The 12378-nt window shown below is 41.4% G+C and overlaps 1 protein-coding gene across 1 annotated transcript in view; it reads left to right on the top strand.

Annotated features, from left to right (window-relative positions):
- The first annotated feature begins 139 nt into the window (after window positions 1-139).
- Window positions 140-12378, top strand: part of CDC40 (cell division cycle 40) — a 35665-nt gene continuing 23426 nt past the window's right edge. The window contains exons 1-3 of the mRNA XM_027454716.3: window positions 140-544; window positions 6842-6928; window positions 8345-8474. Coding sequence (XP_027310517.1) covers window positions 353-544; window positions 6842-6928; window positions 8345-8474 — 409 coding nt within the window. The 5' untranslated portion in view covers window positions 140-352. The remainder of the gene's footprint in view (window positions 545-6841; window positions 6929-8344; window positions 8475-12378) is intronic.

The raw sequence follows: 12378 nt of genomic DNA, 5'->3' as shown, positions 1-12378 counted from the left end.
TCTCTGTGCCCCTCCCACCACAGGGAGGCGGGGCTTGCTATTGTGACGTAACGAAGCCGGCTCGCTGGCAGCCAATCGCAAGGAAGGGGAGCCGCGGGGCATGCTGGGGTTTGTAGTCCCGCGCGGCGGTCCTGGAAGGTCAAACGCCACTAACGACACAAGGAGGCGAAGCCCGCCTCCAGCGCCCGCAGAACCCACCGGACCCCACGCTTTATTCCTTAAAATGCACTCAGAGATTTAATTAGCTGCCTCCGGCCGCGAACCCCCACCCCGCTCACCCCCTGAGGACAGCCCCACGGCGAGAGCCTCGCGGCTGCCAGGACCTGCCCGTCCCGTCACCCCCCGCGCCAAGATGTCGGCGGCTATCGCCGCGCTCGCCTCCTACGGCGGCTCCGACTCGGAGCCGGACTCGGAGCCCGAAGCCGAGGCCGACCCCCGGCCCGCCGCCGTGCTGGCCAGCCGCGACGCCGTGCTGCACCTCCGCCCGCCCCCCGCCGCGCCCCCGGCGCTGCCCGTCGACTCGGCCCCGGAAGTGGCCGTGAAGGTACGGGGCGGCCGGGACCCGGGGGGGGGGGGAGCGGTTGGTTCGGCTGCGTCCGGCTCCGCTCGGGGCCGTTCGGGTCTGTTCGGGGCCGTTCGGACGCGTTCGGCTCGGCTCGGCTGGGCTCGGGTCTGTTCGGGTCCGTCCGGCTCCGCTCAGCTGGGCTCGGCCGCGTTCGGCTCCGCTCGGGTTCGTTCGGGTCCGTTCGGCTCCACTCGGGTCTTGGCGCCCAGCGCGGCCCCTGAGGGCTCGAGGCGCTGAGGCGAGGCTGTGGCGGCCGCCCCGTGAGGGCTCGGGGGCGCCGAGCGCTGGCAAAGAGGGACCAAGAAACCTCCCCCTGTGTGGTCGTCTTCTAGTTTAGGAGTTGTTGCTGTTAATCACGTTGTACACTCACACTACATAAGCACCACTGCACTCCTAGAAGCCTGCAGATATCTTACTGACTCGCCCAGCTCACCCAGGACTGCTTCTACCACAAGCATTTTGCTAACCAAAACATAAAAGTATCAGTCTTGTAGACAGTGTGCTTTCAACACCTTCTGTCTAAAACTGATAGCAGCCCACCAGCCAGCCCGGAAAGCTTGCCAGTCACCCCCTTGTGATTTCACTCTCATTCTTTAGGATTAGAGAGCCCTTACTGAACAAACGTAAAATAAATGTTCAAATCACAATCGTTCTGGAAGTGGTTTTAGAAAAAACAATGATTTGAGTGAGGAGAAAGAGTTACGGTTCATTAGTATCACTCGTGCAAGTGCTGTTTTGACACGAGTGAGGATCCTGTACTCCTAGGTGCAGGGATGTGTCATACACAAGGCACCAGAAATGTGTAAGGAAAGATGATTTTATGAGGGGAGGCTAGACAGGTTAGGCATATAATATGAACGACAGCCACACACAGGTGTTTTTCTGGCGATTGAGAATGTCAGTTTTATTTACCTGGTGATCCACTCACTGATTGTAAGCGTTGTACCTGTTGCTGGCGAAGAATTTTATCTTAACTTGCACAGACTTTGGATTTGAGCGTACTTTAAAGAGGGATAGGTTCCTCGCTCTCTTTATTAGCAGGGCATAATTCTTAGCTCATTCAGCCACAGCATTTTCTGGTGTTTTTTGTTTTTTTTTTGTTGGGCACCACAGTGTAAGAAGGACATGAAACTATGAGGTAGTGTCCAAAGACTGTCTGTAAGAGCATCTTGCCACAGGATGGGGAGCTCCCAGACAATCAAGTTGGCTCTGGTGGGCTGTAAACCTCTGTCTGCTTTCTGCCAGCATTGTGAACTTGAGGCACTAGGAGAGAATCAGCCACCAAGACCTCATCCCCAGCATGGTATCCATCCGTCTGTAATGTGGGGCCGGTCAGGCTCTTTGTGCCTTATGTTTTTAAAGCAATCGGCTCTGTGAACTGAGCATGTTAAAAAAATTACAGTTAACACAATGAGGGAAAACACAGAATATGTTTAAGTGATGGCCACTTGGTTATCTAGAACCCATTTGGTCTGGATTAAGTATCCAGAAACTGGCTAAGAAAGGCGTCTGTTGTTTTTTCTATGGATAGTGAATTAGAAGAATTATTAGAAGAATATAATGTGAAACAGTCAAATACAGAGGCTCATTTCCTTGGTGTTTACCACCAGTGTTTTATGAATGTTTGTTCAGTGTCTGGCTTTGATTTGAACGTAGAGTTCAGCTTGCAATTCAAGACCTCTAGCAGTTCCCTTTTTTCATTCTAAGTCCCTTATTTTAGTTTTCTCTCTAAGTTCTGTTTTGCTAGACTTTGCCAAAAGCAATTATAATTTTTTCATACAGCTACTGATACAAAAAAAAAAATCACCTTAAGGTTGCTCACAAACCTGTGAATTAAAAATGCTGAAGGAAATTTAGGAAATGGAACATACTGTGAAGAAAGCAGATTCGCGTGAAATGTTGCAGCTACAACTGTTGCTTTGGGAGAGGATATTTATTCTTCGTCTGCTCAGGGTGAGGCTTGGATGGGAGCAGATGGTCCCTTATTCATCTGCAGTGTCTCATTCACTGTTTTGGAGGAGAGGATAGTCAACTGGACTGGGCTAGTACAGAAACTGGAAATTGTGCATTTATTGTGGGAAGGGGTTGGAAGTCTCAAGTTTATTTTTTCTGTTGGAACTCGTTTACCTTTGGCAGTGTGTAGGTGTCCAGAAAAATATTACTTCAGGGATTAAGAATAGACTTCAGTCAAATTTCTTAATGTTCTTTAAAAGCTAATTCTTGCTCATCTGTGGAGAGGAAAGGTACAAAGTCATTGCGAGACCATTAGGAAGCAATAATGAACATTGGTGCCTTCTGGGATGAGTTGTTGAGAATGTCTTGGCTTCTTTCTAATTTGGTTTCTTTTCTGCTTTCTGTTGACACAAAATAGCTCATAGATGTTTAGAGCTTGTCATCATGCAAGATGATGGATTTTTATCCTAGTTCATTAGAATATCGTTAAACACATACTTCTCTTGTCAGCTTATTTTTATTTTCATAGAATCTCAGAATGGTTTGGGTTGGAAGAGACCTTAAAGATCACCTAATTCCAACCCCTGCCATGAGCAGGGACACCTCCCACCAGCTCAGGCTGCCCAAAGCCCCATCCAGCCTGGCCTTGAGCACCTCCAGGGATGGGGCACCCACAGCTCCTCTGGGCAGCCTGCTCCAGTGCCCTACCACCTTCTGAAGTCAGTGGGATGGACATTTACAGTTAGAGTACATGAATGGGTAGAAGGACTAAAAGCTGGTAATGACCAAACGTTACTTCTGGTGCCTCACGGTAAATGCCACTCATTTCTTGGTAATAAATCTGAAAAATCTATAGAGTAAGAGAGCATTGTTTTTTGACAGCCCAAGTGATTTATGCAAGAAAGTGTAAGTGACAAACTGCTGAAGCCTTCACAGCTCGTGGGATGCGGTCTTAATTTAGTGCATTTTTTTAATGGATAATTAAAACTAATTAAATCTTATGCAAAGCCAGCTGTATGTTTTAGCTATTTGGCTAATTAGCGATGAATTGGGGAAAAGGGAACATTGTAAGTTTATTTAAAAAAAAAAAAAAGAAAGAAAAAAAAACAAAAAGCATATAGATAACCTTGCAACTCCATGCTTGCATGATGTGAAACTGAAAAGCTGTGACCTTTGCTTTGTGCCATTAAACCTCACGTTTGGACAAACAGTTAAAATTTCAAGTGTCAGATTCTGCTTCGAAATACATCAACAACCCTCATTAAACTTGAAGGCAGCCACATGCTAGCACAATGGGTGTTTGGCCGAAATTTAAAAAAATATTGTGGATTAAAAGGATTGTGAGTTGTGCTAACGTAGGCACTGTTATTACCCTCTTAAGAAGGAACAAGATTAGCTGCGCCCATACTGTAGCTTGTTGCTTTTGTTCAGGGTTTTTCTTTAATGTGTGTTTCAGGGATTTGACCTGTGTCTAAGTCAAGGATGTTTTTTTGTCTTGTCTTTCAAATGTATCAAATGAAACTTCCAGCAGGCTTTTTCCAGGAAAAAAAAAAAAAATCTATTTTTATTGAACTGTCTTGCATTCTACAAATCAAGTGCTTTTCATAAATTGTAATGTTTTTGTTTTATGGCATTCAGGTAGGGTTCTTCTGAAGAAGAAAAGGACTGTGGTGCATGTGAAGAATCCATAAAAAGCAGAGCCGATCTGGTTTACTGTATTAATAGTCTAAAATCCCTTTTGTTTCCTGTGCTCTTGCCTCTGCTGACTTTTAACTGGCCAGAGGGGCTTTACGGCAGAGCTGAAGGAGGATACTTTGGAGCAGCCAGACCTGTGATCTCTGGGGAGTTTCAGTGAAGTGCTTGGCTTTTCTGTGCCTCGAGGTAGATTCCTTGGGAAACACTAGTACGCCACGGTACAGCCCCGAGTGCCCTTCCTCTGTGACAGCACGTGATACAGTGCTGTAGGATGAAGCACAGCAGAGAGGAGGTAAAAGGAGAGCAGTTAAGGATGAAATAATCTTGTATATACCTAACCAAATAACATCTGAACTGTTTATCATCAACCTGATATTCCAAGTAAGCAGATGATCACATTATTGGAGAGGGAGAGAGAACTATACCCCAGGTGCTTCACTGATAAAATGTCATCTGTTCCGTTTTTTTCTTTGCATCAGGGGTGATACCTCTGTCATTCTGCACAGACACACACTTATCCTGTATTTACCAAACCTCAGTGGATCAACAAAGCACAGTGTCAGTGCTTTACTGTCCTTCTTTCTGTTTAATTATCTAATCTTAATCTTTTAGACAAAATTAAATTGTTCATTTTTTTTATTTACAGGTCATATTTTCTCAGATCATTCTTGATTTTCTCTTTTGGACCCTTTTCAGTAGCTTGTACGTGTTGCCCTATGATGCTACGGTGTGCAGCTCAACTCTTGGTACCAGTGCTGAGGAAAGCAGAGAGAGAACAGGGAGAGCTGAAGTTTGCAGCTCCATTGTGTTGTACTCCAATAAAGCCATATTCAGTAAAACACTACTTACTAAAGCCTTAATTCTTCTTTTTTTCAGGCTATATGGGTTTAACACCTTTAATAATCCTACAGCATGGCATAAAGCCCTTATTTGTACCATCTCCAAGCTGTGGCAAACACAAGCTGCCTCTGCCAGTCCTACTGGCTTTCTCCACGGGAACACTGCATGTGTTTAAATTGACAACTTTCTGACCCCGTGTTTATGATTTCTGAGCAGGAAGCCACCTGAAGTACTACCCAGCCCATCGTTAAAATCGCAGATCCTTCCTCTTTCAGCTAGCTCCTGCTAGCCTCCCATCCCACAGAGCCACTTGAGTCGCACTTAAGGCATCAGCTGCGTGATGAATTGCTCATCTTAAGCTTTTAGATGAATCAAGATATGTCCTGTGAGACCAAAGTGTGTGGGGGGAAAAACCCTACAGCAGAGGGACGTGGTCCCTTAGATTACCTTATCTCTGCCTGGCTGCTCCTGTAATCTCCTCCCTGTTGACGGCAGCGATGGCAGTGGCTGGGCTGCCTGCTAAAATAATTGATGCACCGTGAGCGTAAAGCTCTCTAGTTGAACTTAAAACCCTGCTAATACAGTAGTTTTAGTACCAAAAACAATTGATGGGGTTGCTTTTTTAAAAAATAAACACGTTTTTTGGAGCGATTTTAACCAAATGTATTCAGGTGACGATTACAGAACGTGTCGCTTTGCTCTTTCAAGATGCTGTCATTCTCTGATAAACAAGAGACTGCTAAAATGTGATCTGCTGCCATTTCTCTTCCTTCTGTGAGTTGCAGATGCTTTGGGGATCCCATTGTAGATGAACGCTGATAAAATATTCATGCCAGGTACCTTTCAGTATGATTGTTAGGAGTGTTATCAATATGCAAACACGTTATAAATCCCTTTCCGATGTCTTTATTCTAGAAGAAAGCTGCAGGAAGCAGTGCTGGTAGAAGTACCCCAAAATAACGTTCTCCTTTGTGGGACTGAGCTTCCACTTTGTGGAACATCATTTAGGTTCAAAGTAAATGAAGCCTTGTAGAGCCCTTCAAAACCAGCTCTTTGGGAGCACTGCCACCTCATCAGAGTTTTTCTTTCCCGTCTTGTCTGTCTGCCACTTTGGCTGCATGTGCCCTTCAGAGTTTTTCCCTTTGAGTTGTCTGAGAAGTTATGCTGTATTTTCAGCTCCTCTTTCTTGTCCCTTCATCTATCAAGTTAAATTTTTCTCACGACAAGCTTGGGAACGCGCTTTAAAACTGAAGCTGAATTACAGTCATGCCTTTTGGTAAGAACTTGGAGGTGAGGGGTCACTGGATTCTCTGAAGCTCATTGTTATACGTCTGTTTGCTCAGAAGTCTTCTGTTTCCAACCATCTTTCAAAGCAGTTACTTGTGACTTCTGCCTTCTACTGTCTACCTTTTTGTAGAAATTGAGCTTTCACACTTCGATATTGAATTGATGACTGCTTTAGTTGACTCTTTTAGAAGACCTGGTTTTCATGCATCTTGGGGAGGAAGAAAAACCTTCTAATCTTGCTATTGTCTTTAGAGCATGTACATGAAATCTTTTAATAACAGTACACGTGCAAAATACCACATGCGTTTTAGACTGCATTTCTTCTTTAAAGCATTATTTTTGCATTTTCCTCCCTCCCTTCTCCAAAGTGCTCTTCTCTTTTCGTTGTGTTACAAGTGTCAACCTGAAATCCAGCATTGATTTGGTCAAAATGGGGTAATGTCGTATATTTAAAAGTCTGGACATGAAAAATGGTGTTTTAATCTGTCTGTTTTATTTCAGGAAGATGTGGAAACAGGAGTCCACCTCGATCCTGCTATCAAGGAAGTCCAGTACAATCCCACTTACGAGACCATGTTTGCACCCGAGGTAAGAAACAATATTGGTATTTAGAGCAGAAACCTACTTGGCTTAGGGCAGAGGTTCTGTAAATCTCACCTAGAAGTCAAATAAGACATACCTCACAAGCATGTAGATGCTTGCTATATTTAAGAATCTAATTTGGGCAAACTGGGAAAAAAAAAAAGGTTATATACAGGTATATAGGTGGTACATTTAATACTTGAATTTTAATATTCTGCATAAAACTTCTGAGAATAATCTTACAGTGGTGATCAGAATTAGAGCTATAAAAATTAAAAATGAGGCTTGGAAAATAGCATTATAAGTAAAACAAACAGTTTTAAAGTGGTCTCTTACTATTTTCACATCTTTTCCTATTTCTTCATCAAGCTACTTAGCAAAATAAATTGTTGGACGTCTTGTAGATGTATTGTTTTTAATTAAAATCCAAGCACTTTCAGTGTAACTATTCACATCAGCATTGTGTTGATTTATTTTTTTTAACTTAAGCTATTCTAAGGTGTATAGTGAAAAACCATATTAGGCGCAAATTGGACTGGATGGTGCAATGTGAGCCACTTTCTATTTTATAACTGACAGGCTATCTGAAATATAAAAATAGCTGTCAAGCATTTATATTTTTTTCACTCTTTAACTTCTTTGTACAGATTGTATGTTGTAAAATTAGGGGTTGGCATTCCAGGTAGATAAAAGCTGATCAGTTCCTTGAATTATTCATACTAGGATGGCCCTACATCAAGCTGAAATCCCTGTATCAGTTGTGCTTTATGTTTAGAAAACATTTTTTTGGGAAATATATAAACTGGTATTTACTGCTATTACTCTGTGTATTGTATGTGTTTGTAATCCCTGTTCAAATACTTCTTGTCCATGGTATGTTCAGGAAGCTTTTGGCATTTGTCATCTTGCAGAAACAAAAGCAAGGCAGGGCTTCCTAAGTGTTTCTTCTGGAATAATGCAGAAAGTCCCTAGTTGCTTTTTAGATGCATGAAAGTGGTGTTGGCAGTGTAATTTCCATATTAACTACAAGAGTTTTATAAGACTTGCTATCTCCCACTTCTAAGGGACAATACGCTGTGATTTTGTCTTCTGAACATACTTGTACTGATCACATACTGAATAGAAGTCTTTTCTGTCAAACAGTTGATATTGATTTGTCTTCTGTACCAGTAATACAGGCTAGAAAGTTCAATCATGAAATGAGCTGTTCAGAGCAACTGTGTTAGTGATCACTGTGTGAAATAACAGACTGAGATGCTTATTCAGTAGTTGGAGAGAAACAGAAAGCTGAAGTGACTTTGTGTTACCATTTTTGAAAGACAAACCATTCTTTTCCTTGTTTGTTTGTTTTCCCAAAAGTATACGCACATACTTAAGAAATAAGTAATTCTGATCTACCTTCTTTAACATTTTTTTATGTAGTTTGGACCAGAAAACCCATTTAGGACTCAGCAGATGGCTGCACCTAGAAATATGCTTTCTGGATATGCAGAACCGGCACACATCAATGATTTCATGTTTGAGCAACAAAGAAGAACGTTTGTAACCTATGGTAAGTCCTTAGCAGTGGAATCTATATGGGGAAAATCCTTTGAATGAGAACCCATACAGCTGTAGATCGTAGTATTTATTTGGGTAATCTCATTTTGAAGCTGTAATCAAGTGTGTGACCTACCAAAATGCTTTTAATTAATTCTTCCATTAGCTGCATGGGTGTGGAAAACACAAATCAAAATTTCATGCTCTTAATGTAACAAATAACTGAGTATCTTTTATGCAAATAGGTTATTTCATGTGATTCTAACTAAAGGTTCGTGAATGTGGAATGTTAGGATGCAGAACATAAGTAAAATGCGGATATTAAGAAATGGATGTCTGGTTGTGTAGCATAATTTTAAGTTATTGGACTGCAATTTTGATGTTAGAATTGAAAGGTGGTGCAGGTGGGAACCTGGATAGGCAGTTTTGGTCTTGGTCACTGACATTACATGTTGTGCTGTGTGGATTGTGCATTTTGTAACTGTGTTAAGTACGTATTGGAAAAAAAGTGTCTGTGGACATATAGCGTTTAGTTTTTTGGATTTTTTTTTTGGTAAAATTTAGTTTGGGGGAGGATAGAATTTGTAAGTCTACTCCTGCTGTTGATTTATATTATCAGTACATAGCAACTACTCTAAAAGCTTTACTACAAGAGTGTTTTAAAAATATATTTTTACACTGGTAATGCTGGCAGCTGTGCAACTATCATGTTCAGCTTTCTAGAAATGTTCAGTAGATAATGATCTGGGTACAGCAAAAACAGCTACAAAAAGGCTGAGATAGGCAGTTTAAACTGCAAGAGCTGGCACTGAGAAGCTCAAGTACAAGCTAGAAGGTGCAGTAAATGAGCACTAGAAGGTCTATTGTGAGCTGTTTAACAACAGCCCTTGTTTAAGTTGTCAAAAAGTTGTCTATTTAAAACATCAATATTCTCTTTTCCATTTGGACGGAGGTCACGACTATCTTCTTGAGAAAGAGCAGCAAGTAGGAAACCACAAGTGTAATTGCTAGGCATAAATCTGATTCTCCTGTGTTTTTAATGACAAAGCCTTTGTATATTGGAAGAACAGAAAGTAAACTTGGTAGTTGAAAGCTGCAAATCTTGAGAGCTCTGGCCCTTGCTAGGCTGCTTGACAGCACTGTGCTAAGGCAAGAGGTCTCAAATCTGCAGTGGCTCGCATGTAGGTGACCAGTGACTAATTGAAGGACAAGTATGATACAAGACAAAGGATGGTAAATGAGATCACATATCCTAAACAGGTCAATGATGCAGTCTTGTAGTATGGGAATTTGTTCTTAACTTTTTTGTCATTATTTTAAGGTAGTTTTTTTTCCTTTTTCCTTTTTTTTAATGGTGGTTTTATGTATCATCTTGAAAGTTAATATGTATTCAGTGAGGAAACCTATATATTAATTACAAACAAAACCAAAATGTCTTTTGGCAGTCTTTGCCATGTATTTCTCTTGCAGTAAATATTTCCTGTCAAAGTACTTTTTCTTCCTGATGCTTGGCTAGGTCAGAACATCCGTGCTGTAGTTGAAAAAGGGCTGGAATGTTCCCCAGTCCTCTTAGATGAGAGGGCAGCAGTGGATACATAATGAGGAGCAGGAGAAAGGGACAAACAAACAGTGACATGCCTGAATATTTTTCTAATATGCCATCTTTCAGCTGGGCCAATGTCTCTGTATTTACTGATTTTTCTCAGTGAATTTGTTTTGGCTTTGATTTTTGACAGATTTATCCATTTGCTTCTTGAACAGATGTATGTACATGGGTTCTGTATACGTGGTAACCTCCTGCAGGCAGGTCTGCAGCTCACCAGCACCTTGTGTGATGAAGCAGGTCTGTTTGGCTCAGACCTGTGGAATTTAACAGCCTTCTGGTTTGACTTGGTATCTCCTGATCTATCATATTGAAAAACACATCAATCATTTCCTTTACTCACCATTTTGTTGGCATTCCTTACATTAGAGATCTCAGCCATAACTTTGTCTTTTTTTTTTTCCATTGGAGATCTTGGTCAGTCTTCTTGTTGGTCTGCTGCAGCTTTTCCATGCCTATGGCCGTGCTTGTTCCTCTTGTTTTTCTGTGTTAGTTCCACTGTGTTGTTACTGAGATGAAGAGCAAGGCTGTATACAGCATTAAACATGTAACCTCACCATGGATTTATTCTCTGGCTTAATAAAGTGGGAGTTGTTTTTTTTCCTTCAGTTTCTATGAAGTAACATTGGATTTTTCATTACGACTTTGAATAACTTCATATGAGCCATTTGTTCCCTTTTAACCAGATTGTTTATCACTACGTTGAACAGCATGGGCCTGAGCATGGATCTGCCAGTGACTTTCCTGCACTGTGGAAACCAACCATTTATTCCTGTTTTAATATTTTTGTAATCAATTCACCTTGTAAAGCTGTGGGCTTTCTGAAAATGTCCTTGAGGTACCCTGTAATCAATCTAACTGTGTTTCATAAAGGGTATCCAACATCAACCGATTTTCTTTCATTCTCGTGATTGTCACCTCACAAATACTCTGGAGTTTTCGTCACTCTACTTTATCTGTACAGAAAGCTGCGTGTTCTGTTCTGCTGCTGTATTTAACACCCAAGTGCCTACTGATCATTCTCTCTATTTTAGTTTCTACTGCCTGAAACTTCCACCCTTACAAATACCTGACTGTCTGACCTGTAGTGTCCCAGCTCCTCTCTAAAGCATCTTTTAAAAATAGATTTTTGTATTTGATATGTTCCCTTTGTCATATAGAGTCAATACTAGGTGAGAGATTTTATGCTGTGATTTGGCTTCAGATCACTTGGGTGAACACCATCTGCTCCTGGTGATTTGTTACCACTCATCTGTCTCTCTAGTCTCCTGATATGCTGCTTTGAGGTAGATGCTTTGTCATGATGCCCATAAAGAAAGGTCCTAGCACAACAGCATCCTCAAGCTCCTCCATAATGACCATGTATTAAAAAAGAGGAAAAAAAAAAGCCTCACCTTTTTCTTGTAATACTCTTTTTTTTTTTTTTTTCATTGCTTGATCATCTGTTGGCCTACACGCTGTCTGATGTGCTTTCTGCTCCTGCCGTTTTTGACAAAGGGTGATGTGTCAGGTTTTTATGCCTTATGTGATTTGTTTCTCACTTAGGTGTGGGAGAGGCTACTCTACTGTAGTTTTTACTTCTGTTCTGCTAGAGGTTGGTTCTTTGTATTTTACACGTTTAGATACAACTTAGGCTCGCTGAAGAATATTTTCTCATTTCTAATTGTTTCTCTTTACATAATGTTCAGCTGTGTTCACTTCCTTCTGGTCTCTTTTATGTCTTTTAATAGCTGGCAGGCATTATTTTTTTCCTCCAACATGCTGTCTTTGAAATATCCCTGCATTTAGAAAAGGCTTTACTGTTTGGTGCTTACTTTCTGTTCCTTTTAAAAATCTTTTCTGCTTCCTATAACCTTCCTGGTTTGAGATTAAGATCATTGTAGTAAATCTCTTTATGGCTGTCTTTGCTTCCTCAAGAATGTTAATTTATTCTGTTATGGTTACAGTTAAGACGTGTATCCTTAACAGATACACATCTTAAAATTTCCCTTAAGGGAAAAATCCCTTAAAATCAAGGTTCCCGCATTGCTCAGTTAGCTTTTTTCCTTGTGGATTTCTCATGTGACTGCTTCATGGAATAGGTACGTTTTATAAAAATGCTGTTTTCAGCCTATCTCAACGTGACATTTGCATCGTCTGCTCCAAGGAGGTGGCTCAAGTATCTCATTATGATTTATGCTTCTTTTCCTAGCAGTTTTGTTACCACCTCATGGTTATCGCCTCTTCTGGCTGAGCAGTCAGTAATGGAGTCCTGGTAACTCTACATGCTGCTACTTAAACCTGGAATTTCAATCCGAAGGATTCTCTACTGCCT

Source organism: Anas platyrhynchos, chromosome 3, assembly GCF_047663525.1.
Source record: "Anas platyrhynchos isolate ZD024472 breed Pekin duck chromosome 3, IASCAAS_PekinDuck_T2T, whole genome shotgun sequence".
Classification (NCBI taxonomy): domain Eukaryota; kingdom Metazoa; phylum Chordata; class Aves; order Anseriformes; family Anatidae; genus Anas; species Anas platyrhynchos.
Note: the sequence above shows the minus strand (reverse complement) of the source record. Positions and strands in the feature narration are given on the sequence as shown.